Source organism: Centropristis striata, chromosome 4 (genome assembly GCF_030273125.1).
Source record: "Centropristis striata isolate RG_2023a ecotype Rhode Island chromosome 4, C.striata_1.0, whole genome shotgun sequence".
Classification (NCBI taxonomy): Eukaryota; Metazoa; Chordata; class Actinopteri; order Perciformes; family Serranidae; genus Centropristis; species Centropristis striata.
This window is the reverse complement of record NC_081520.1, coordinates 10,567,560-10,592,820: the sequence shown is the minus strand read 5'-3', so window position 1 is coordinate 10,592,820 and position 25,261 is coordinate 10,567,560. Positions and strand designations below refer to the sequence as shown.

General features: G+C 38.5%; 2 protein-coding genes across 6 annotated transcripts in view; one reads left to right on the top strand and one right to left on the bottom strand.

Moving 5' to 3' along the window:
* Positions 1-816, bottom strand: part of nkapd1 (NKAP domain containing 1) — a 3,579-nt gene extending 2,763 nt beyond the window's left edge. The window contains exons 1-2 of one of the 2 annotated variants that reach the window (XM_059330635.1): positions 757-816; positions 403-479 (exon numbers count right to left, since the gene is read on the bottom strand). In XM_059330635.1, the coding sequence (XP_059186618.1) occupies positions 403-471 (69 nt within the window). In that variant the 5' untranslated portion in view covers positions 472-479; positions 757-816. Of the gene's footprint in view, positions 1-402; positions 668-756 lie in introns of those variants that run through there. The other variant, XM_059330634.1, reaches the window with a different exon arrangement.
* Positions 433-25,261, top strand: dixdc1a (DIX domain containing 1a). Of its 4 annotated transcripts, XM_059330630.1 has the most exons (17): positions 433-495; positions 1,268-1,330; positions 12,880-13,058; positions 18,491-18,648; positions 18,765-18,910; positions 19,785-19,874; positions 20,123-20,176; positions 20,276-20,326; positions 20,743-20,847; positions 20,969-21,022; positions 21,116-21,208; positions 22,111-22,188; positions 22,578-22,739; positions 22,889-22,955; positions 23,156-23,264; positions 24,341-24,449; positions 24,681-25,261. In XM_059330630.1, exons 3-17 carry the CDS (start codon positions 13,036-13,038, stop codon positions 24,762-24,764), a joined length of 1,383 nt encoding a protein of 460 aa, XP_059186613.1. In that variant the 5' UTR covers positions 433-495; positions 1,268-1,330; positions 12,880-13,035; the 3' UTR covers positions 24,765-25,261. The 4 variants fall into 4 exon arrangements, with proteins under 4 accessions (XP_059186613.1, XP_059186615.1, XP_059186611.1 ...); XM_059330632.1 differs by lacking the exons at positions 433-495; positions 1,268-1,330 and adding an exon at positions 12,537-12,767 and having other exon boundaries at positions 21,119-21,208; XM_059330628.1 differs by lacking the exons at positions 433-495; positions 1,268-1,330 and adding an exon at positions 12,537-12,767.

The window sequence follows — 25,261 nt, the reverse complement described above, 5'->3', positions numbered from 1 at the left end:
AAAGAAAATAGATTGGAGTGTCTCAGCCAATGTGAATTATTGTTTATATTTAAAAGCAAGGTTATACTTGTGGACAGTAAACATTCCTGCATTCTTTGTCCAGTCTATAGACTATTTGATTACAATAGTTAATTTGAATACTTGGTCTACCCTTATTTATATCAATAAGAGTAGAAAAAATATAAGAAACATCAGTACAATACAATACAACTTAACCACACCTCGAACGTCAGCCTCCAAAATGATAATTTGATCAAATCAACAACTCAACTGGAATTGATTATTTTAAGGCTATTGGCTATTAAGGTTATACGAGGCTGATATATTAGGATTCATTCGTTTTAGCTGGGTGTACCTGGGCGTTTCCTACTTTCCCACACAAACACGTGAACTCAAACGCACCTTGTTGTGGGCATCAGTGTGGCGGATTACATTCCTCAGCAGCGTCTTCCCCAGCGTTTGCTTTGACATGATGGCACCTGGCGTGAGACAAATGTAAGTCATAGACAGACTAAACCGATCCTTGGTTAATAAACCTGAAGATAAAGAGTGATAAACGCAAACAGATCCAGCTGCTCGATAAACTGCTGTAGCTCCATGAAGCCTGACCGGTTAGCCTAGCTCGCTCTATTAACATTGTTGGATATTCGGATACAAGAATATCATTCAAGCAACAAAAATCAACCTGTTCAAAATGTACATAAACTACTACTGCTACACTTTCCCCGTAATTTCGTAAATGTGTACAAACTGTACCTTTTCAAAAGAAAGAAGAACAAAACACGGCTTACAGCTTCTAATGGCACTTCCGCTTTACGCAGCTACGTAAAGTCGTAATACGGTATACACATGACTCGTCACTGAACGTTGGAAGAACTGAACTGTGATTGGTCAAACGATACGCCAATCATCAGGGCAGGCAACTGTATGCCAGGCTATGATGCCAGGGCCGTTCACTTGGATGTTTTAATCATGGTTTTAACAACAAAGTAGCGACACCGCTACATTTTTTGTTGAAATGAGGAACAGTAAAATAACAAATTATTCTGAAAGATACAAACTTACCATTGTTTGATTAAAGAACAAGAAAAAAATTAGCAGAATACTACTACGAACTTGTCAATTAACCAAGCTAACTGTAATTGTTAAGGTTGACCTAAACAAACAAAGCGACAAAAAACAAACCACAACAATAAAGCAGTAACCTGTGAAGAAAAACACGTTTTTAGAAAGCAAAATATACTTTTCCTTCTCTTACTGTTGACAGACAGAACCAGGGCAGACCAAAGTGTCGGCGAGGAGGAACCTATGGGAGGAACACGAGGAATAAGTAAGTACCCTACTGTTTGCTAACAAGTTAGCCATAATGACTTGATAAGCTAAAGCCTTGTTTCTGTCATTTGTTGAGTTGTTGTTTTCCCCACAATTGTTTTATTCCATTCATTGTCAAATGCAAAATAATTACAGAGAAGCTGTCAATAGCAACGGAGATCTCAGGCTCCCTCCAATAGTGTTCATTAAAGCTAATTAAAGTTAACATGAATCTTTAATTGTAGTATATAAAAAAACAGAAGGAAGATGTAAACAAAACCAGCTTAACTGTTAGTGAAAACTAATCATAATCATTTCTTTATTTGTTGTTGTTATTATTTGAATAGCATATTTGGAAACAATGTGACAAAGTGCTTCACAACAACAAAAATAATGACAGAATCTAATAAGAAAACAAAAAGGCCTCCATAAATGACTCCAAAGTTTAATAATGTTGTAATTTGTTTTTTGTTAGCCAGCCACAAATACATCCAAGAATCACCATGTTTTTTACTCAGCACTTTGCGAATGTAACTTCAACTTTGTACAAAACTAATAGCATATACATATATTTAAAGTATAAAGTACTAATTTTGCAGAATAGCGCAATTCATATTTATATAGACGTAAGATGTAACATTGGCTTATCACTATTGATGCATTCATGTGTACACCACTTAAAATTGCAGCTGGTAAATGTGGGGCTAATTTAAATGTAGTCCTACATACTTTATATATATTATTTTATATACTGCTCGGCAGCTTGTGAATGTTCTTATTGATAAAATAATACTATAATTTATTTTTTGATCATATTTTGTATTATTAATCTGACTTGGAAAGTAAGGAGTAACTAAAGTTATCAAATATATGAAGTGGAATATAAGTATATTATTTGCCTCTGGATTGTGGTTGAGTAGAAATAAACACTCAAGTAAAGTCTCTCAAAATTGTACTTAGGTGAAGTACTTTAGTAAATGTACTCAAAGATACTCCCAAATTTGTCCTTTTCTGTTTTCTGTTTTTTTGTCAATTACACAGTATACATTTAAATATAATTACATGCTCAGTTAATACAACAGTTTTTGACTTGCTTGGAGTCTCATGAGCTGTTCTCCTTAATTATATTTATATTAACGTTTGGTTAAATAAACACAGCAACTGCACACTGAAAACTAACTATATTTCCTCCCTGCATCCTGTCTTTATGCTTTGTGCTAAGCTGGGCTATACATGTCCTGGCTTGACTTGCATCTGACCCAAATAAAAACAAGCATCTACACTCTGCTCAACCCAGTTTCCCTGTAAAGTGCTTAGAGGGGCACATAGGGTGCTATAAACAGTCAGCCCTAGCTGCAAGATCAGCCATCCACATTGTGATCAACAGTTCTGGTAATATATGTACATGCATACAGGAAGAAGGATCACTTTGTAACAGTTAATTAGGCTTCAGCCTATTTAAAATACCCTGGCAGCCGATACTTTAAAGGCACAACATGATAAAGAGTAAGTGGTGCTCAATTAAGTGGCAGCCTTATTAGCGATTTTAATAAGGACTCTACTTGGTTACAATTCATGTATGAAGCTGCTCCTTATTACCGCTCAACTAAGAAGATGATTGTGTGCTCCCAATAATATCCGCTGGGAATCTAAGTTTCATCCTATTAAATATATATGTATATTCGACCTCATTTTAAATAACTTCCTGTCAGCTTTATGACACACTTTTAGTTGATACAGAATGCTGAAAAAGGCAGAGTTGACTTTGAAGCCGCTCTTCAACGACACATGTAGGCTACAGTCATTTCACCAACTGAGCTGCTTGAGCCAAATTATCACACTGACAGAAACAGGTGTGTGTTTTCACTGAAAATGTAGACCTTATTGCAAATTGTTTCTTGGTTTCTCCTGAGCCGTATCAGCTTTTGTCCAAGACGTAATACTTCATGTTGGTCCTTCAAGTTCTGACACTGTGGATCATTATTTTCTTTCAAAATAGATCAGTGGTTCAGACTTCACTAAAGTAGGGCTTTCAGTCTTTGTTGATTCACACACATCCAACAAGATATGAAGCTGTTGACGAAGTAGTTTAATGTAAAATGTTGTGAAACAAGTGTGACAATTCTTGTTTGTGAAAGAGTCAATTTATATCCAACTACAGACCTAGAACTGTACTTAAAGTAATAATCTTGAAGATTTCCATATAAATAAATTACCAATGGGGTAACACAGTGGTGAATAAACCATTGCATTACATTATTACAAAATCTTAAGCCGCACACACAACCAACGACCAACAAGTCACACTCCCAACTTACTGCAGCGAGTCAGTAGCCAGTGCCCCTCAGTGTTAGATAAAGATGTTCTAGGTACCTGTCCAGCATTATTGATGCTTCAAGACAGCGTGTCAGTTTCTGCTTGTTACATGCAAAGTTTCCACTTATTACGTGCAAAGTAGCTTTCAAAATAAACTTCCGTCTTCACAGGAAATGGTTAGCTTTAGGCAAGAATCTACAGGTTAAAGTTTGGACAAAAGAACAGTGTAGGGATTGAAAGCTACTATTTCCATACCTGGGGCCCGTTGCCAAGGCCGCTTTAATGCACGGGCTTACCTGGGCTGAAGCCCAGGGGCCTCCCAAGTTAAGGGGCCTCCCATGATGAGCTGAAAAGGTCACATTGTTTTGTAACTTGTCAGGTTTTCTGTCAATCACTCTAATCGCACGTTACGTCACGCAATGTAACGTAACTTACGTGGCTGCTGATTGATCTAAATAAGGGGTGACCCACGTGCCCCCATAGCCTATGGCGGGTGGGCTTACCTATCAGAATGTCTATAGTTAGTTCTGGGGCGTGTCCCTCTATGACTGTCAATCAAAGATTGAGTGGAAAAATTAAGCACCGGAGGTAGGTCGCTGTCCCACACCGGAGGGAGCGGAGGAAGACGTGCAGGTGGATGTAGCGGGAGAGGAGCAGGGCACCGCCCGCAGCATGGAGGGGAGGAGGAGGAGGAGGAGGAGGAGGAGGAGGAGGGGGGAGCACACGAGCCCCAGAGAGAGGACCAGGCTGCAAACCAGTCAGGGGGAGACCGAGACGAGTCAGATGACCCGTACAACAGTGACCCGGGCCGCTGGGGAAACAACAATGACCCAAAAGTGCGCGCTTTTAGGGCGAAAATGGGACCGGAGTCCTGCCAAAATAAAGACGCTAACGTGTCAGCATCGGAACGCCAGTATAAACAGCAGAAGATTTTTCTCAAAAATGCATTTTAAACGCAAACTGAGTAACGGAGAGTGTGTGCCCAGAGAATGGCTCTGTTACTCACCATCAGCAGGTACTGCGTTTTATAGCTTGTGCAGGTTTTAAACTGTTGTGGTTGTCAGTGGTGGAAAAAGTATTCAGATCCCTTACTTAAGTAAAAGTACTAATACCACACTGTGAAATTACTCCACTACAGTAAAAGTCCTGCATCCAAATCTTACTGAAGTAAAAGTAGAAAAGTATCAGCATCAAAATCTACTTAAAGTATGAAAAGTAAAAGTACTCGGGTTATGCAGAATGGACCCACTATGATTGTTTTATATATTCTAAATATATTATTACATTATTTGTATTGGTGATTTAAAGTATGCAGTGTTTTAATTTTGTAAAGATTGGGCTCACTTAATTACTTAATATACTGTTAAAAGATTTAATTAAAAAACGTCTAATCACTTTACATTGATCATATATATTATGTTAAATCTCGACCTGAAAAGTAACTAAAGCTGGCAGCTAAATCCTAGAGTAAAAAGTACAATATCTGCCTAAAAATTTAGTGGAGTAGAAGTAAAAAGTTACATAAAATGGAAATACTCAAGTAAAGTACAAATACCTAAAAATTGTACTTAAGTACAGTACTTGAGTAAATGTACTTAGTTACATTCCACCACTGGTGCTTGTGCATTGTTTTTGAAATGCATATTTGCTTAGATGTTTGTCTAGATTATACTGCAAATCTTCTATTAATGTTGCTCAGTTTAATCTTTTTGGTACCTGCATTAGGCCATGGTGCTGAATGTGTCTGTGTGTCTTTGTAGGTGCATGTGATTGTTCACAGGGCCCACTGAGGCCAGAGAAGAGGCTCCTACTTTGATCTGTTGCTGTTCTTATGCTTATGCTGTTGTTATTAAGTTAATAAGTTATTGTTTGTTTGATTGTATGTTTGTGCAGACAGGTGATGGATGGTGATATTTTTCATAACATTGTTTAAAATCATCCTTTCATACATTTTGGTTTTATTATCACCATAAGTTGCTGTGTGTGGTTGTTAAATAAAGTGTCTTGTGTTTATTCTCAAGTGGGCTCAGTGATATGTTAATAACAATATTATTGTGTTTTCTGACTCAAAGAGGGAAAACTCACTGTTGTATGTCTCGAAAGAAACTAATGCATTTTGTGGTGTAGATTACCTAGATATCACACTTTTTTTAAAATGAGACTCTATAAATCGAGGGGATGGGGGGCCTACAAATCTCTCAGCCCCGGGGCCTAACATTAGGTTAAGGTGGCCCTGCCCGTTGCACAAAAGTAGGATTAAGACATCCAGGATAAGTGACTGAGCTGGGCTCAAAGAATCCAAAACAAGAGCGTCCAGGCTCAGTTGGTTGCACAAAGACCAATCCAGGGTGAGCAGACACGGATTCATCAAGCCAGGTGAAACCTATGCTGGATAAGTGCGCGCTAGCGGCTCCCTCAGATAGACCCCGCCACCGATCACAGATTCACTGATTCACCATGGCGAGTAGAGCGGCTTACTTTACCCCGTCGGAGGGAGAAATCCGGATGGAGGCATACGAGGAGGTGAAAGACATTATTAAAAAGAAAGGCAACACCGCCACAGTGATAAAGCAAAGAGAAAACGCGTGGCAAAGTATTGAATGTGTAAGTAGTGCACAACTACACACTCACCGCTCCGCTGAAACTTCACAATTACAATCCAAATAGTTAATTCACATCTCCAAAAACGCAGTTGTACTTTGATTATGAATTATTTGAATTTTTTATTTAAATGGACTGCAGATATGACTGAAATTGTGTAAATATAACTCCACCAGACTGTATTATTCTTTGATAAATAGATGAGCTAATAAAAGTAATAACTTTAATTTATATAGCGCCTTTCAAAGGACCCACGGTCACTTACTGACTTCATTGGATTTCCTTTTGGAATAGATACATTTTCTCTTTTCTTATGTTTAGGATGTAGGCCTATGTGTCTTCATCTGTAAAAAAAGATAAGCAATAGCTACTCAATAAAATTGAGGCAACAGATTGCACGCAATATTATTAATTCAATCTAACTACATTACAAGTTGAGTTAATAACAACTTAACAGGAAGTGCCTGTCAATTAAAAACGGACTAATTCTATTGTGTTGAATTCATTCAATATTCTCTTGATTTAGAATTACATACACATAAAGATTATATTTAATGTGATCAAAATAAGTAGATTCTATCTCAAACATTTTTATATTAAAGTTACTTTAACAACTGCCTCAAAATCAAGGACACATTTATATTTAATACACTTGATCAAATATATAAAGTAAAATGAAATGACTACAGAATAATTTATTAGTGATGTCACAGAAGACTCTGTGACATCACAGAGGAGTTCTATAGGATTGCAGGTGAGAAAATCTACAAATTACAGGACAACTGTTACCAGTCATAGTAGGATACTCATTACTTTGTGTTACAGGTTTCCCCAATGTCACTGGTGCACTGGACTGCACACACCTCAGCATAAGATCCCCCTCAGGGGCCCATGAGGTGGATTTTGTGAATAGGAAATCATTTCACAGCATTAATGTTCAGGTGAACATAACTTTTTGATATTGTCAATTGATGAACACTGTACATTGCTTGTGATGTGCATTGATTGGTTTAATAATCCTCATCTTATCATTTAGATGGTCTGCAATGCTGACTGTCTGATCAACAGACATGGACTGAGGCAGGCAAAATAGCCTGACTCAGTCCATGACTCCAGAGTCTTTGGGACCTCTGAAACCTGTCAGCGCCTATCACTAGGTGAGCCACACAACAATTAATAACCACTTGTTACATCATGGCTGTGTCAAGAATGTCACTCTGTTTGAGGTTGTAATGATGAGATTTTGTGTTGACAGGTGAATTCTCTGGTGTGTTGCTGGGAGACAGGGGGTCTGCCTGCCAGCCTTTTCTCCTGACACCATTCACAGACCCCCAGGAAGCACAGCAGGCCTACAGCCATGCTCATGCCAGGACCAGGACCAGGACCAGGACCAGGCCCAGGCCCAGAGTTGAAATGACCTTTGGCCTCCTGAAGGCACGCTTTCAGTGTCTTCACTGTCCTCCACAATGTGGCCTGCCTGAGGAAGCAGAGGGCCCCCAGAGGGCCCCCAGCCATGGACTTGGACAATCCTGCAATCTTCCCTGATGACGACAGTGGTCGGATGGTGAGGGACCAATATGTGTTAAATTATTTTAGTTAATATGCATGCTTTAAATTTAAGTTAAATATGTCCTGCAGTGGCAGAGGATTTTGTGTGTTTTTATTTATTTTTTAATTGATTTGGCCTCTTATGATGATTGTGCTGTATACTGTGTGTATACAAGCTTGCAGGGAGGCTACTGCATCATTCCTCTGTTCATTCCATGTGTATGGATTTGTCCTGCATTTATTTCAGTGTGCAGACATGCAGGGTGTATTATATTCAGACCTTTGAATGTGTATTTATCCTTGTGTTGAATAATATACTTTGATTCTGTGCTTTCTATCTTGAAGAGTCACTGTGACTTCAGTTTTGAAAGGAGCCGATGGTTTACCTGTTTTGATTTATCCTTATTCAATAAAGGAACATAATGTTACACTTTGTGTATATATCTATTTATATGGGATGTGTATTTTATACGACCGAGTTTTAGGGCCACACTGAGGAAGACAACAAAAGTCATACATTTATGAGACTGATTCTTTCTGCGGAAAAGATGTATTGTCTTGCATCTTTTTAAAGTCCTGATACTTCTTTTTTTAAGATAATTTTATTGGTATTTTTCATGCTTTTTTAAAACTGACAGATAGAAAGGGGGTGACAGAGGGGAGGATGTGCGGCAAAGGGAGCACAGGCCGGATTCGGACCCCGCTCCACCGCAGCAAGGACTTGGCCTTAATAGTAAGCACTCTACCAGTGTGAGCCACCGGGACACCCTGTAGTCCTGATACTTCTGACAATCTGATGCTGGCTGATGTGCCAAAAGATTAAGTATCTCCTTGTTGGTGAAACCTATTCTGAAGTACAATTCCACAAAAAGCTCCACGGCCCTCATTTTAACAACTCTCCTCCTCTAAAACGAGTTAAATTAGTAATCTGTCATTTTATACGTAGCCTTATGGTCTATGGGAAACTGTAAATTATCTAATGATTGCAACATCTTCTAAAATAATTAATTATCCAAAATGATTGAAATGGATGATCACAAATGTTTAAATAATGACAGTGGGTCTAGTTCTATGTGATAACAATGTGTAAAGGGCAGTGGAATAACTATTGGTGTCCGTTTGTGGTGACTGCTGACTGAGATAAGGGATGAGATTAAATAGATCCTGGAACATAGCCTGGTCTGGGGCAGGTTTGCTCCACAGACTAAATCTCCATGGTAACTTATACCATAACATATCCTACTGCCCCCTATCCTGCTTTTGTGCAACCGGATCATGGATAAGTTGAGCCAGGATAACCAACATATCCCGGCTTAATCCCTTATCCTAGTTTTGTGCAACAGGCCCCTGGTGTAGTTACGTAAGTGATGTGAGCGTATGACATAGTGTACAGCATGTGACATGACTATGCATGGAAGTTTAGGGATAGGACTAGGTATGTAGGCTACTTGGTTACATTCAGTCACTAATAAATGGATTTCACTGAAGCTTTAACATACAAGAATTGCCATAGTTGTTGTGACAGTACTGTATATGTTGCCTGGTAATTGTTTTCAAGAGTTCAGTTCCAGAGTTCAAGAGTTGTACATTAAACTACTTTGACTCAACTGCTTTGAATCTGGTTTGACTTTCTGAATCAAATCAAGTTTGAACCAATTATCTATTTGTCTAACTGTCCACAGTGACAGGGTGTTAGTTGTATTGCCACATACTTTTAATTGGACATTTTGCTGATAACACTCCTGTACTTTCACTGAGGTAAGGGTTTATTGAATGCAGCACATTGACTTGTAATAGAGTATTTTTATGCTGTTGTGCTGCTACTTACTTCTGATAATTTGATGTTAATTTCGGAGTGAAATAGTTTATTTGACTTTGCTATTTAATGAACTAATATTGTGTACAATAGCTGAATTAAATATGACACTGACTGACTTTCAGCCATCTCTCACTCCCTACAGTGTTCTCTCCTGAACAATAAATCTAAACAGCCAGAGTTCTTTTCTAAATTGTATTTGACAAAAAAAATGGATGAGATTCTCAGGGACAAATCTTATCAGTCAGTGGTGCTTCATGCATATCTGTTTGAAGGTCACTGAAATAAAAAAGATGGGTAACTCTTATTTTACGGCGGGCAAAATAATAATTCTCATGCAAACAATCTGTTCTATTTTAGCAACTCATTTGATTTACAAATTGGCCGACTGCATGCTATCCCTGTGGCAAACCGACTTTCTTCTCACCTCTGGTCCCCTCAGTGTTGGAATGACTTTCCCGCCACACTTTGAACAGCAAAGTCACTCCTCATATATCATCCGTGCATGAATAGAATATTGTCTGTTCAGGAAACACTTTGTTTCCCCCAATTCCCTCAGTCACATCTTGGTCTGCCAAATCTTCATCATCTGCCTGTCCTGTACCAGAGTTTGTCCTTGTCTTTTTAATATTGGAGCAAACACATTCAAAGAATTAGAATGAGCACACAAAAAAGTGGAAACTTTATAAGGGCCTCTTTCTGAAAAGGTTTTGAAGAACCTACTGGATTTGCCAAGCTGATTTCAACACTCGTCCAGCAGCTGCTTCTGCCCAAAATCACGCCACTAATTCTTTGGAAATGATACTTAGACTGAGTTGTTTACTCTTTAGTGTTGGAGGGAGCCACTTTGAATGTAGCTATCTAATCCCTCAAATCAAATACGTGTACCTGCATATCTTGATTAACACATCTGATGGGATATTTTTGTTTTACCCTACATAGAAAAAATCATAGCCAAACTTTTCCATTGTGTCCCTATATACTTGCAGTTTTGCAAACTTTTACCAGGGTTAGTTTCAAAACCAGATTGCAAGGCCGTAAAAGTTAAACATATTCAAACATCTGTTAGAGAAATATTCTAACACATCCAAGAATCAAGAGGCAGTATAACCTATGAAGTGGCTTTCCCTCACAGTTTGGGATCCCCAGTGAGTATTATTACACTAATCCTCCACTCAAAAATGTGTTTTGCTTGTTGTGACTTCACTTGGATGCCTGAACTTAACTGTGCAAAATTATGCCTCTGCAGAGAAACTTACTTTTAGGTTAATCTGCTGAAAGGGGGAAAGCTTCTTTATGTTCAAATTAAACCTTAGTTTCATCAATTTAGAATCCAATATGGTCCAAATACAAAAAATACTGTTCTAAATGCAATCATTTATTACCAATGTGAGAAACAACCCAATAATAAAAACAACAATAAAGAGTCTGAAGAGACACCTCTTTAGTTAGCAGTGTTTAGTTTTAGTTTAGGATGAATTTGTGTTTTGTTTTTTTCAGGTTCAGAAACTTTGAGTTTTAGGTTTTATTTATTAAGTTTTACAGTAATTTTTACTTTGCTTTTGTTAGGTCCAGGTATAACGTACAGCTACATATACAAACAAAATCCATAGTTGGGGAACTGTATAGGAAAGTCCATGATAATTAATGTTTAATAAAACTTTTCTGTCGGTTGTGAAGCAGTTTCACAATAGCACCATCTCCATCTCAGAAATGTCAAGTCCGTTTAGTTTTTTGTATTAACTGTTACAAGAGTTGATGGAAATTTGTGTTGTCTCCTTATTTTAGAAGTTATATACTGGAGCGAAAAAATAAAAATGAAAACATTAATTCATTTTTAAAAATATATATTTAAACCAGGCAATATCAATTTCAGTTTGGTCTAAGTCAATAATTAATTTTGTGGGTTAACTAACAATATTTTTCACTTCTTATTTTCATTATAGTTTATGATAATAACCCTGCTGGTAAACCTAATGCACATTATTAATTGATCTAAGTACTCTTGCCTCTGCTGTGTGATCCACATATAGTGTCAATAAAGCTGCAATAGTTTGGTGGTCTGCATGCATCTTTATGGCTCTGTAATTTGGCTCTACAGTAAAGTAGCTCATTAAAGCATGTGTTGATGGTGCTCATACAGAATTTAAGACGCTGTCATTTTGTTCTGGGCAAAACTGCAAGCTGCCACACAGAGACCTATTTCACATTCTTACTGATGACACCAGCAACATTTCTAACAGCTTAATGACAGTGTTCTCAGCCAAAATGCCTTTCAAAGGACTACTTAACACATGTCTTGGAAACCTTTTGTTTCTGTTGCCTGCTGCTCAAATTATATATCTTTTTACATGTTGGTTTAATCTGATGGTTCTAATGTTTCAGGGCATTCTCTAAATAACTCATGTTTCTGTAAAGCTTTCTGTCAAGTTTGCAGTGAAAATTCTACCATGTGAAAAGAGCTGTAATTGTGGGCTGATTCTATAAATACCATTTTCTGTTCGCTTCTTTCAGAGTAATTCCATACTTCCTTTGACTGTGTAAATATATCATTAACATCTCGCATGTGTCGGCTTGTGTGTGTGTTGCTGTTATGCAAGCCTGTGATTTTTGTCAACAAACCACATAGATTCTTGGTCTCTTTTTTGATCCACATGTGAATTTTAATTTTAGCTGCAGTGACATACAGCACACAGACATTAAAGGAGAAGGAGAAAACCTCCCTCCTCCTCCTCCTCCTCCTCCTCCTCCTCCTCCTCCTTGTGAAAGGAGAGAGCAGTGAGGGAAGGAGGGAGGAGGAATGAGGGAGAGGGGGGAGGGTAAACACACCCAGACAGAGCCATGTCTGACATCCTCGCTCACTGAAAGAAGGAAGGAGTGATACAAAGCCAGTGCGTCCGAGCAGAAGAGAAAGAGGGGAAGGAGGGAGGGAGGGCAGAGAGGGAATAAATGCAAAAAGACCGGCAGGGGAAAAAGGGTGAAAAAGATGCACAAGAGCTGCATCAGTTCTCGTCCGCAAGGAACAAAAAACATTGTGTTCGTGAATAGAAGCTGGTGAGCTCAAGCACGAGGAGAGTGCAATGAGAAACCAGGCAGACTTCAGTCGCTGGCGTTGCTGAGCACCAATCCTCTCTCCCTCTGTGTCTGTCACTCTCTGCCAGCTGACTGAGCCTTGGTATGATTTAGGGGAAGGGTTCAGTGCTTTTGATTAGGATTTTGAGCTTTATGTTTTAGGGATATGCTACTGCAGAGGATTTGAACGTGCTGTTATTTCTGATTGAACACAGTGTGCGACGTGGAGACGCCTCTGCTTGCTGCTTTCAAGGCTGCTCCCCTCCCTGCCGTCTGTGGCTGTGTTTGGGCTATGGTCCCGACTGAGAAGCAGAGCATCACCCAGATGCGGGGCTACGACTGTATGGGAGGTTAAGCTCGTAAACACCAGCATGGGAGCCAAACAGATGAAATGGTAAGAGCTGTTTTGTTTAAATTATTATTTTAACATCAAGTCAAACCAGGCTGCCATTGTTGTCTCGGGATGTGTAGCAGAGATGCACAATCAGGCCTAAATTCAGGAGACTATACATCATCTTAATAATCTCAATCAGCATGCTGCTCTCAGTCTCAGTGATAGTAATTTGTTTCACCTCAACAATATGACTCTGATACCCTACTGTGCAGGTTATTGTTCAAAGTGTTTACAGTGCAGTAGGTGTGGGTGTGTCCCTGTCTCTGTGTGAGCTGAGCTGCTATTGCCTAGCAACCACTGTCTAACTTCCATTACTGGCTCTTCCATTTCATGATTTGGATGGAGATCATACATTTAATATTGTATTAAAATAACAAATACAAGGGTTTCCTGCAGTTTAATAAGGCTTGCTTTTGGATTGTGAACATCTTTTTTAAATATACAATCTCTTCCTGATTTGGTACATCAGGCAAGCTAATTATCAGCTCCAGTATTGAACTAATCCTTTGAAATGAACCTCTAACTAGTTATTGTGTAGACATTTCATGTTTAACACTGTTGATGGAGGAGGTACACAAATACTACTTGTAAGAATACCTGATTACAAGTAAAAGTTCTGCATTTAAAAGCCTACTTAAGCAGAAGTATAGATGTGTTATCAGCAAACTGGACTTAATATATAGTAAAATAAAGTAAAGTAAAGTAAATGCCCCCTGTGACTGATGTGTAGATTATTTTACATTACGAAATTGAAGACACTGTAGCTGATCCAGGTGTAGCTAGTTTGAAGCACTTTATATGCAGTTCAGTATTTTAGTTGAGCACTTCACAACCTCAAGGTTTGGTCCCTTTAAATGTAACAAGATCTATTAGTCTTATTAAGTGCAAAATCAAAAATATACAATAGCAATCAATCCAGACGGGGTTGAATATAGATTTGTATGTAATGTGTCAGATCTGAAGTATAGGTAATGTCATATATGTTCATGATTGTGTCCATGATATTACACCTAATTAGGGTTGCAAAGGGGTGGAACCTTTCCTGTAAATTTCCAGAAACTTTCCATGGGAAGCTAAGCTGGGGAATTTAAGAAATATTCCAAATTGGAAACTTTCCACGGAAATTTATGGAAATTAATGGGAATTAACTGGACATTTGGGGTAATTTAAATGAACTGTATCATACATAAACATAAGTATAAACATTTTGTTTTGTCCTAAGCAGACCCATGCAAAAATAATGCAATTCAACAAACATCAACATGACATTTAAACAAACAGATTTAGTTCTAAGTAGAACTTCATCAAGTTTTCATTATTTTATTGAACAATCAATTCTTTCATTGAACAACAAATACATGAATGTTAAATATTACTCATCTCCCCAGACCCCCCCATTCAAAAACTAAGTAAAATGACCCATTATGTCTAATTAATCAGTTGTAAAGACTTTCAGTGGAGTCAACTAGAGACACCAATCCAGAGGGAAAAGAAAAGAGAGAGAGAAAGAGGGGTATTACTTCTAATACACCTTTTTGATACCTACTACTAAAATTATTGAAATGAAACCATCTGAGAAGTTTAGAGGCTATATTTGCTGGAACTGCTTACTATTCATAGACATCTGAAACATGACAAGAGGCCCCAAGCAGACACAGCTTTCTAAATATAAGGAGTCGCTTTAAGCACCTCTTTAACAGTGCATTACATTTTATAAATTTTATACATTAATCTTGATCTAAAAGTAACCAGTAACTACAGCTGTCCAACAGTGATGAGGAAGAAAAAGTACAACATTTTCCTTTTGAATGTAGTGAAGCAGAAGCATAATACAGCCTCAAATAGAAGTAATCAGGTAAAGTACTTCAAACTTGCACTTGATGGGATAGTTATGATTTTCTGACGTGGGTTGTATGAGGTACTTCCATTCCATAGTTAGTGTGTTACCTGCAGTAGATGGCAGTCGTCACGCCCCCAGTTTGGAATAGCAGGTAGGAGTATCGGCACAGAAGCAATGTACTGCTGTAGACGGGGGCAGCAGTAAAATGTTGAGCCACCTAAAAAAATCATTATCAGTTTGAGTGTATACTATGATAAGAATATTTTAATCTCTTTACCAAACTGAAGCCATTATCTGTGATCTTTCTCAAATCCACCAGACTCGACTGACAAAAACTAAATCTTACCTTGCAGAACACGTGAGTTGATAGTCTACTGTTGCCTGGATTGGTTAGTTTTCTATGTTATTGTGCAACTTTGATGAATCCAAATGAACTATTGAAAACACCAAAGTCACATGATTACACAGACAAACTAAACAATTGAGGCAGTGATAGACCAGCAACTCCAGAGTTCTGCAAGGTAAAATTACTGTTTTTGTCAAAGGAGTCTGGTGGCTTTGAAGAAAGCATACAGTCATGTAAAAATGATCAGACCACCCTTCAACTTCTTGTTCATTTTAATGCCTGGTACAGCTAAAGGTATATTTGTTTGGACAAATATAATGATAACAACAAAAATAGCCCATTAGAGTTTAATTCAAGAGCTGATATCTAGCCATTTTCCATGGTTTTCTTGATAATGAAAATTTCGGTTATTATCAAGAAAACCATGGAAAATGGCTAGCTCTTATGAGCTATTTTTGTTGTTATCCTCCTATTTGTCCAACAAATGTACCTTTAGATATACCAGGCATTAAAATGAACAAGAAGTTGAAGTAAACAAATTACTTTTCCATGACTGTAGATAAGTGCTTCATTTCCCCTCGCAACCTAATTCTGATGGCAAAGTTAAGCAATATTATTATAAAATATATTCTAAAAATATTCTACAGTTAAACTTATATTGATTTCTATTTTTTGTTTTTAGTTGAGCCCTGTCCACAGCAATACTTTGCTAAGCGTTTGTATTGGTTCTCCTAACTGCCCTCTACTGAAGGCAGTACACTAACTATAAATAAGTACCTCATACAACGCACTTAAAAATCAGAACCATCCCTTTAAATACAGTACTGGAGTAAATGTACTTAGTAACTTTCCATCACTGCTGATCAAATGATGTTAATCTGTTGCACTGACGCTCATCTCTTGCAAATCCCAGTGCTTAATCTTTGGCTTAACCCATATGTTTCAAATCATCTGTGTGTTCTTTTGGTGCAACACAGAGCAGCAAGCATCTCAAATGAATTTTATTGAACCGCTGCACGCCGAGACAATGATAGAGGGTATCTTGATAATGTCATTGTCTGCAATGACAAGATTAGTTGAAGGGAGCTGCTTTGATCCCCCTTTCCAGAAACACTCAGGGATAATCACAGCAGCATCTGATAAGACGCTTAGTTCATGTTTTTTGTGTGACCTGCTGCAATTACTCTTACTGAGAAGCTGGAACGACAAAACTATCAGAAGTTTCCCAGTGTGAATGTTCCATGTGACTTAACTCTTCTAAATTAAATGTTTCGAATATGTCTTTTTAATTTTCTTTCACCATGCCAGCAGCAGGATAGCAATGAGATAACTATATCTCATCAGCTATTGCATAGATTGCCATGAATTGTGGTACAGATATCAATGGTACCAAGGCAATTATCACTGTGTTGATCCTCTGACTTTTCCTCTACCGCCCCTTTGAGGTTGACATCTGTGGTTTCAAGTGAAATTTCAGAGCAACTATTACATGAATTGGCATAAATTTTGGTTAAGACATTCATGTACCCCACAGGATTAATGAAAATATCTTTGGAGATTTCTTAACGTTCCTATGTTCCCAGGGTTCTGTGTTCCCAAGTTGGTTGTTGGTTGTTGGTTGTTGGAGTTCTCTCACTCTCACGTGACCTCAGACCTCTTTTCAAATGTTAACATATTTGGAAGTGGCAATTGCCAACTGCTATTCATTTCCTAACTCTAAAATGATTAAGAATTATTTTCTTCTTCATCATCTTTTGTTAATCCTTTTCCTCTTTTTTTTTTTAAATAAGCAACTATTTTTTATTATTTTATATTCAGGGCTGAAATATGTTGGAGTTGGAGTTGTTCTCCATCATAAAGAGTAAATAACCAGACTTGTTTTGACCCCTGGCACTGCAGTCATAATCATAGTCCCCTCACCTAATCCTAGGGAACATCTTTTTCAGGTTGTCATTATGTGCTATATAGAAATTGAGCTAGAGAAAACAGACATGTATATTGGCAGAACCTACCTAGCATGCTAATAGGCAAGACAAAAATGGTGAACATGCCATCGTAAACATTATAGCTGCTAAATATCAGCATGTTAGCATTGTCTTTTTAAGCACTTAGCATGTTGACATTAGCATTTAGCTCAAAGCCATCCTAAGCACAGCCTCACAAAGCTGCTAACATGCCAGTAGACTCAAAGTCTTGTTTCCAGTTTGTTTGGTGGATCAGAGACAGAATTAAGGTGCACAATATGGTAAGTAGTCACAGGAAAATGTTCACATATTCACTAAAGAGGCATTAGGAACCCAAAAGGGACAGATAACACAACTGTTTACTGTCGGTTGTGATATGAGCTTGTGCTGAGTAATGCTGTTAGATAAGCAGAAAATCTCATCGGCCACAATCTAAATCTCACTGCATATGTATGGGAAGAACATGGTTAACTGTGCAAATGCAATCCCTCAAGACATTCTCTGGTTTCAAAACACAGTTATATCCCACAGTTAAGTCCACAGTTCCATTTCCCCTCTTCTTTTCTTGGCCTCAGGCATAGGGTGATGAATTTTCTATCCCTTCTCTGGCATAGAGTTTAGATCTCTTTCCGCACACACAGGCTTGTTTTTACCATGCAGACAAAGAAGGAATCCCGTGTTAAAGGACCATGCATAATGCCATAGGTCACAGGTCACAGTAGATGTATCATATTTCTTCAAACACAGCAGAGTGAAGATGACAGCAGGTCTGTACCTCAGGCGGCTGGAGATGCTCTCACAAAAACACAAAACACATTTTCAAACAAGCTGCAAGAAAACAGCCCACTCAGAAACCATATGAGCATTATGTTTTGAAATTATGGCCGAAGGGGGAGCAAACTATGTAAAGAATTTCCTGTGGGAAAATGACAGATTTGTGTGCATTCCTGCCACTGCTGTAGCAGGTTTTCATCCTGTTCTGTCATGTGTTTTTACTGATTGTGTTATTTGTAAACAGTCTGCAATAAAATGTATTCTTATGGGCATTAAATGTTTAAAACAGATATGGTTTAAATGTTAGCCCAGATGCGATTAATTCATATTTTTGTGCTCTTTGGGGCGTTATTAAAGCATATATCTCCATTTTATGTTGCTTGGCTTACTTATTGCCATTTGTTTGGCAGAGATGCACACGCACACACACACACACACACACACACACACACAAACACACAAACACACACACACACTCATTCCTGCCTGTGCCCACCATCTGTTTCAGCCTCAGCTCAGCCAGCCCTGCTCACTCCCCGAAAGAGGAGTATGTTATCACCCTTCCTGCTGACACCCCTAAAGAAGAAACACTCCATGATCAGTCTGAGGACCAGGGGGAAGCTCAGGATGACAAATCTGAGCTGACAGAGAAGAAATCTGTCACAGGTTGGTTGGCTGCACATCAACTCTTGTAGAGCAAGATGCTATGCAATGAATCCCTACAAAGAAAAAAAGAAAAAAGCTCCATTGCCTCATTTCCCCTGTACCTCTCTTCCTTTCAGAGGATGTGTCTCTGTGTGGATTGTGTCCCTCCCTTGGGCACGATGTGCAGGAGGAAGAAAAGTCCTGGGAGGAGCAGCTGGATGCCCACCAGGAGCAGCTGGAGAAGGAGATGCAGGAGGCCAGGAGGATGGTGTTCCGCCTACAGGTAAGTCCTGATGATGACACACTTAGAAAACAAACCGCTGCACTTCTAATATTAAAACTCTGACAGAAGGCACACAGACAACAGATGCAACAGAGAAACACAGTGATATTTTAGCCTAGTTGAAGACTTCTGGTCTTCTACCAGTGTTGGAATGTTACGAAGCAAAAATTTGCACTACTTTACTTTTTATGCTATGCACCTTTTACATCACTAAAGTTAGAGAAAACCGCAACAAATATGTTTATCAAATAATTGGATTTTTAAAGCAAAGCTTTCTAATATTATAGACAAATATACTGTATATAAAGAGAGATATTTTATGTTTTATTTAACTTTTTCAATTATTCGCATGAGATACTTTCAATGCTTTAAGTAGGTTTTTTTTCCTGATTATACTCATTTTATTAAAGAAACACTTTCAATGCAGTAATGCATTTTAAATCAAGAAAATAATGTGAATACCGCCTCCACCACTGGATATCAACTGATATTACCAAACCACAAGCTTAGCAGTATTGCCTAACCCCTCAACAAATTTCTGATTATCAAGCTACAGTTTTTATGTTATACTTTGAATATTAATTTGTATTTAGCTGTGTACTGTTTATGTTACAGCAGGTGAGAGGCTGATCTTTGTGTACTCCTGCAGGCTTTGCAATATTATTTCAATTTGATACGGTTGAATCCAGTTTAATTTACTGGCTTTATTAGCTGGGAACCTTGCTGTTCAGCCAAGTGTAAAAATTCCAAACGTCTGTATTTACAAATATAAATACAGAAATAAAGCAGGCATCTTGGCCATGTGTATTAAATTATGAATGCTTACAGGCCTTTACTCTGTGTGTCTATAAATGTATGTGTTTTTTATCCTCAGGCGTTGCTGCTGCATGGCTCCCTCCCTGAGGAGGACCAGGATGGATCTGTGAGCTTCGGAGATAACCGGGCTAACGCTGAACAGCAGCTGGTACAGTGCCCTCTCTCTGCTAACTCAAGAAAACAACACTTGCTCGCTACTCTGTGTGAAGTGTCAGTGTCAGCCCTTCTGTTGTGATGATGTTTGCAGCCATCACTCCTCTCGAGAGTGGCTACTGTAGAGCACAATTGAATCTCTCTGATCTGCTAGCCCGCTGTCATGCGGGCCTGCTGCCTCCTCATACGTTCTGACATTTTTCCATTCTCTAATTATGCTGCTCATACGCTCTCCCTTTGAAGGTTCTAATCCGCAGTCGTCTGGACCAAAGCATGGAGGAAGCCCTTGATCTCAAGGTACAGTTAGTAAATGTAATTAGGTTTAATATAGATGAGTTGCCTTACAAGCAAAGAATCCCTTTCTCTAATGCCTCTGTTCATTTATGTGGCTCTTAGAGGGAACTGCTGAGAAACAAACAGGAGGCACGCCACCTTCAGGCCATCAAGGTAAACCTCTTACTCGAATTTTGTCCTTTTTGTGTGAATTAAAACGGATTAAAGGATGTAATTCAATCTATTCCACCCTTGCACTATTCCCAACTGATGCTCCTGCACACACAATATATATATATTTATCCTATTTTATAAAGATAATACAGTTTGGAGGTGACTCCCCCTCACTGTCCATCTTAAAAAAAAACCTCAAAATCACCTCTTCAAATCCGCCTACAACCACTGACTTTTTTTTTTTCTTGGTTTATTTATTTTTTCCCTGTTAAGTTTCTTTGAGTGTTTAGAAAAGCGCTATATAAATGCAATGTATTATTATTATTATTATTATTATTATGCTGTCGGTGAGACAGGTGTATCTGTATTCAGGTCTTCTCTGGACGTTTCTTTGATCTCCCCCTCCTTCTCATTAGGATGCTCTGCAGCAGCGCCTGGCAGTGCAGGAAGATGCTGTGTTGCAGCTAAAGCAGGAGCTACTGAGGTGCAACATGGCCAAAGATCAGCTGGAAGGGGAAAATGTGAGACAAGTGATGATTTCCGTTTGACACGATAAAATATTTGACTTGCTTGACCGATGTATGCAGGTTTATGTGAGAGCAGTATTACACTCATATATCATGAAGATATATCTGTTTGCAGGCAGAGCTCAAACACAAGCTGAGTGATCGCAACAAATTACTTGGTGAATATGAGGTATCGTCTTTTTATTATTTACACTTCAATGCGTTCTTTAGATGTATACATGCATATGCAGGGTTGTGTCATCTATCTTTCTTGTCACGATAGCAGCAGCTCGGGAGGAAGGACAGAATAATGCAGCAACAGCAGCAAAAGCTTGATGATGCTCAACATAAAGTACATGAAGTCAGCCTTGGAAGGGTAGGCATCCTGATACATTTCAAGTGTTTTTTTAGGTGTAAATTACATATAAAATGATGATAATAATAATTGTAATAATCATAATAATTATTATAAAATAATCCTTATTATATATATTTATTTAAGTGTGTATTTTAATTTATTTACATTTTTTATAATAATAATGTGTTTTTTTATCTTGTTTATTATTTAACTAACATTTTTCAAAATACAAGACGGAACATTTTAATAGAATTGAATTGAATTGAATTGAATTGAATTCAGGTTAAAAAAAAAAGACATTAACGGGATCAGAATAAAACCAAAAAAAAAACAAGTCAAAAGCTGTATGATAAAGTGCATTTTACTAACAAGTTGAATTCACAATTCATAATACATAATACAGACTTGTTTCAAATTGCATGAAAAGATCAAACCAACAACGTCTTGCTCAATTCCTGTTCTTTCTAAAAACTCTGCCCCCTCTGTGCTGCTCAGCCCCAAGTCTGTTAGTTTCTACTTAAATACATATATTTTTAAAATAGCAGTTCCAAATAACTTTTTTGTTAAAGTCTCATTAATGTGGGCGCTGTTGTTTTTAGGAGATGTCCCTTAAATAGGATTAAAAAGTGAGGTTGTTGAAGACTATGTTGAGCTGTGGATTATTACGCATTTGATGAGTATTTAGAGCAATGAAGAAACATGGCACTCATTGCAGCACTGGCTCATTGATGTGTTTTAAATAGTTTTTGGACATCAACGGAGGTTTAAAGCACAGAGGAATAAGTTTCATTAGCACTGAGTAGACTTGTCTGATTTTCTTCTTCTCATGGCATTTGTTCATAAAAACAAAATAATAGAATATCCCCAGCCTGATTCACCCTATTGACGTTTGTTTTCATGTATTGTTGTCACCTTTGCAGTCATTCAGGAGTGAAAGTGGTGGTTACAGTAACTCAGTGACTTCGACGTCTCCTGCAGTATTCCAACACAGTGCACCAGTATGTACAGCTTTTTTATTTCAGCCTTTAATCAATACCATCAATTGTTGTTTATTGTGTCTATTTTGATGGATCATTGTATGAAAGCTAAGTTCTATTAGAAAACAAAAGTTAAGAGTTATACATCGCAACAAAAACGTTATGAGAAAATTTGCCAGAAATTATAAGACTAGTATTATGAGATAATAAGTCAACATTTTGAGCCACAGGGTCAAAACTATAAGGTATTTAGTAACAATGTTTTGTAGATATTATGTTAAAACTGACTTGCTAACTCACAAATCTGATACACTAAGCTAAAATCAATCCTAAATTCTAATTAATGACTGTATTTTTTCATGGAAGATTTTTTGGGACTTGTTTGACTATCAAGATGCTGTTTGTCACAGGGGGAAGAGCTGCAGCTGGTCAGGGAGGCACTGCGTAGTTTGAGGGACAGTTTTTCTGGGCATGACCCTCAACATCACACCCTGGACACCTTGGAGCAGGGTGTGGCCAGTCTCATGGACCGGTTACACACTTTGGACAGCCAGCGCAGACAGGACAGAGGGGTACGCACTCCCATGCAAACACACACACACACACACACAACATTTCAGGGCAACTCTCTAAAAAGTAGCAACACATCTGTCACCTGATGAGTGAGTCAACGACCAGTGACATTCAGCTGTTTACCATGAGTAATCCGTTCTTCTTCTAGGAGGAATTTAAATCACCAGGACGCAGAGCCAACTCGACAGACCGTGACTCCTGGCCACAGAGCTCAAGTGAGACAAACAAAATCCTTGTTGTTTGTTTAGGATTTGTCATCCTCTGCAACATCTCAACTCTGACTGTTAAATCAAATTGTGCTGTTCAATTACACTGCTGCTATGTATGGATAGGGCATATCTGGCTGTGAGGCTGGTGCCATTTTAGACTCTGGTTGTGAAAAACAGTATTTGTTGTTTATTGTGATTATTTCCAGAAATGGCGCACTCACACAGCAGCCCAGGTCTGGACACCGCCATCTCCACTAAAGTGCTCTACTTCACTGATCGCTCACTCACCCCGTTTCTGATTAACATCCCAAAAAGGTGGGAAAAAATCCACTCTACATAAGTGTTGCTTGTTTACCCACTGTGGCGTGCATGCATTTTAAGCAAATTGCTGTTTGGGTTTGAGTTGCATGCTGAAGACACATGACTGGATTCAGACCTGAGCTACATATAGACGTTTCCGTATCTGTGCCAGTTAAATGTTTATGCTCGAAAGCTGAAGGGGATGGGTTGGATTTTTTGAAGCGGAGTTTCATGAGGTGCTTTCCCATGATCACTTTATGACCAACAGATACATTGTGGCGTTCTCCCAGTTTGGAGAAGCAGGCAGGAATACTAGCATGAAAACTAAGCAATGTACTGCTGTGGAAGGGGGCAGCAGCATGTTTTGGCCCCTAAGGAAAGGCCCACGTTTTAAAAAAAAAAAAGATAAGCTGTATTAGAATATTTTTAACCAATGTACCTTTTCGTCAGACAGCCTTTTACTGACTGGGAACTGAAGCAGTAATATTCATCTATGATCTATTCAAGTCACCAGCATTCTTTCACAAAAACGGTTATTTTTCCTCGCAGAACACACGAGTTACTGCTCTAATGCTGTTTCAACTAACTGACTTACTAACTTACCTAACTAACTTTTGAAAAACCAAAGAATCACAATAACACAAACAAATATAACCAGTTAGGGCAGCGGTAGATCAGCAACTCCTGTGTTCTGTGAGGTTAAAATTTCTGCTTTTGCCAAAGGAGTCTGGTGGCTTTGAAGAGAGCATCGATTTAATGGCTTCAGTTCCTCCCTCTGTTAACTTAAACAGGGCTGTCTGACAGCATGGTCAAGTGTTGAAAATGTTCTAAACATAGCATACTCTTATACAGATATTGATTTTTTTTTTTTTGAGGTGGCTAAAATACATTTAAACTGCTACCACCGTCCACAAGCAATACATTGCTTTGCTTCTGTAGAGGTACTCCTGCCTGCTCCTCCGAACTCGAGGTGTGCCAACTGCCATCTACTATGAATAAGTACCTCATACAACCCCACTCAGAACTATCCCTTTAATGTCTATGTGGGTGTGCGTTTTGCATAGATCATGACTGACAGTGTGCTCTTACAGGCTGGGTGAGGTGACACTGCGAGACTTCAAGGCCGCCGTGGACAGACAAGGCAGTTTCAGATACCACTTCAAGGCCCTCGACCCAGAGTTTGGCACAGTGAAAGAGGAGGTAGGCGTGGGAGTAAAATTATAGCCCCTTCTTCTTTCCACACCAGCTTCAGTAGGCAAATATAAAATGGCAGTTATGGAGTAAGATATGCTAATAATAGCCGTGGCTGCACTATACTTCAAAACACTGCAGGGGGCTGTGTAGTCATTTTCACTTTCTATCCAGACCTTTTGTACGCTTATAGATGTGAGTGGTTCTTAGATATGTTAATGCTGGATGTTGGCTGTTCAGGTGTTCCAGGATGGAGCAGTCGTGCCTGGATGGGAAGGGAAGATTGTAGCGTGGGTGGAGGAGGACCACGGAGAGAGGAGGTAGAGCCCAAAAACCACAGATCACCACTACAAACCTCAGTTGTTCCCACTGGATCAGGATTTCCCTGAAAATACTTGTGATGCCATAATAGAGAAAAGTTATTATACAATTAACTGGGACCAATGGATATAACACCATTTCGATACAAAACCATGTTTTAAAAGTGAATGTTTAATATGAAGATTTTGACTGGACACTTGGGTGCCACTTTTCCTTTTGAAGAAATGGATATTAGACATTGTTTGCAGTTCATAAGTTAATATGTGAAATTACCAATTGATGGTCAGTAATGCGGTACTTGAAGCTGAAATATGAAATAAGGGTAATTCAGTTTACAATAAATAACACGTCATAAGCTGTGCTCTAAAAAGCTGTAATCAGTGCATAGTATGCAAACCTTACAACAAAAGTGTTTACTGACATTTTTCACACGTTCCAGATTGCCAAATAGTGATGTTGTTGTTCTGCATCAATTTTGATGTTTTAATAAACATGAATTA

Coding starts and splice junctions, on each gene's coding strand:
- dixdc1a (XM_059330630.1), top strand. CDS start 13,036: ATGGGAGCCAAACAGATGAAATG. Junction 20,327..20,742: donor GCCACCTTCAGGCCATCAAG/GTAAACCTCTTA, acceptor CCTTCTCATTAG/GATGCTCTGCAGCAGCGCCT. Junction 21,209..22,110: donor ATGAAGTCAGCCTTGGAAGG/GTAGGCATCCTG, acceptor TCACCTTTGCAG/TCATTCAGGAGTGAAAGTGG.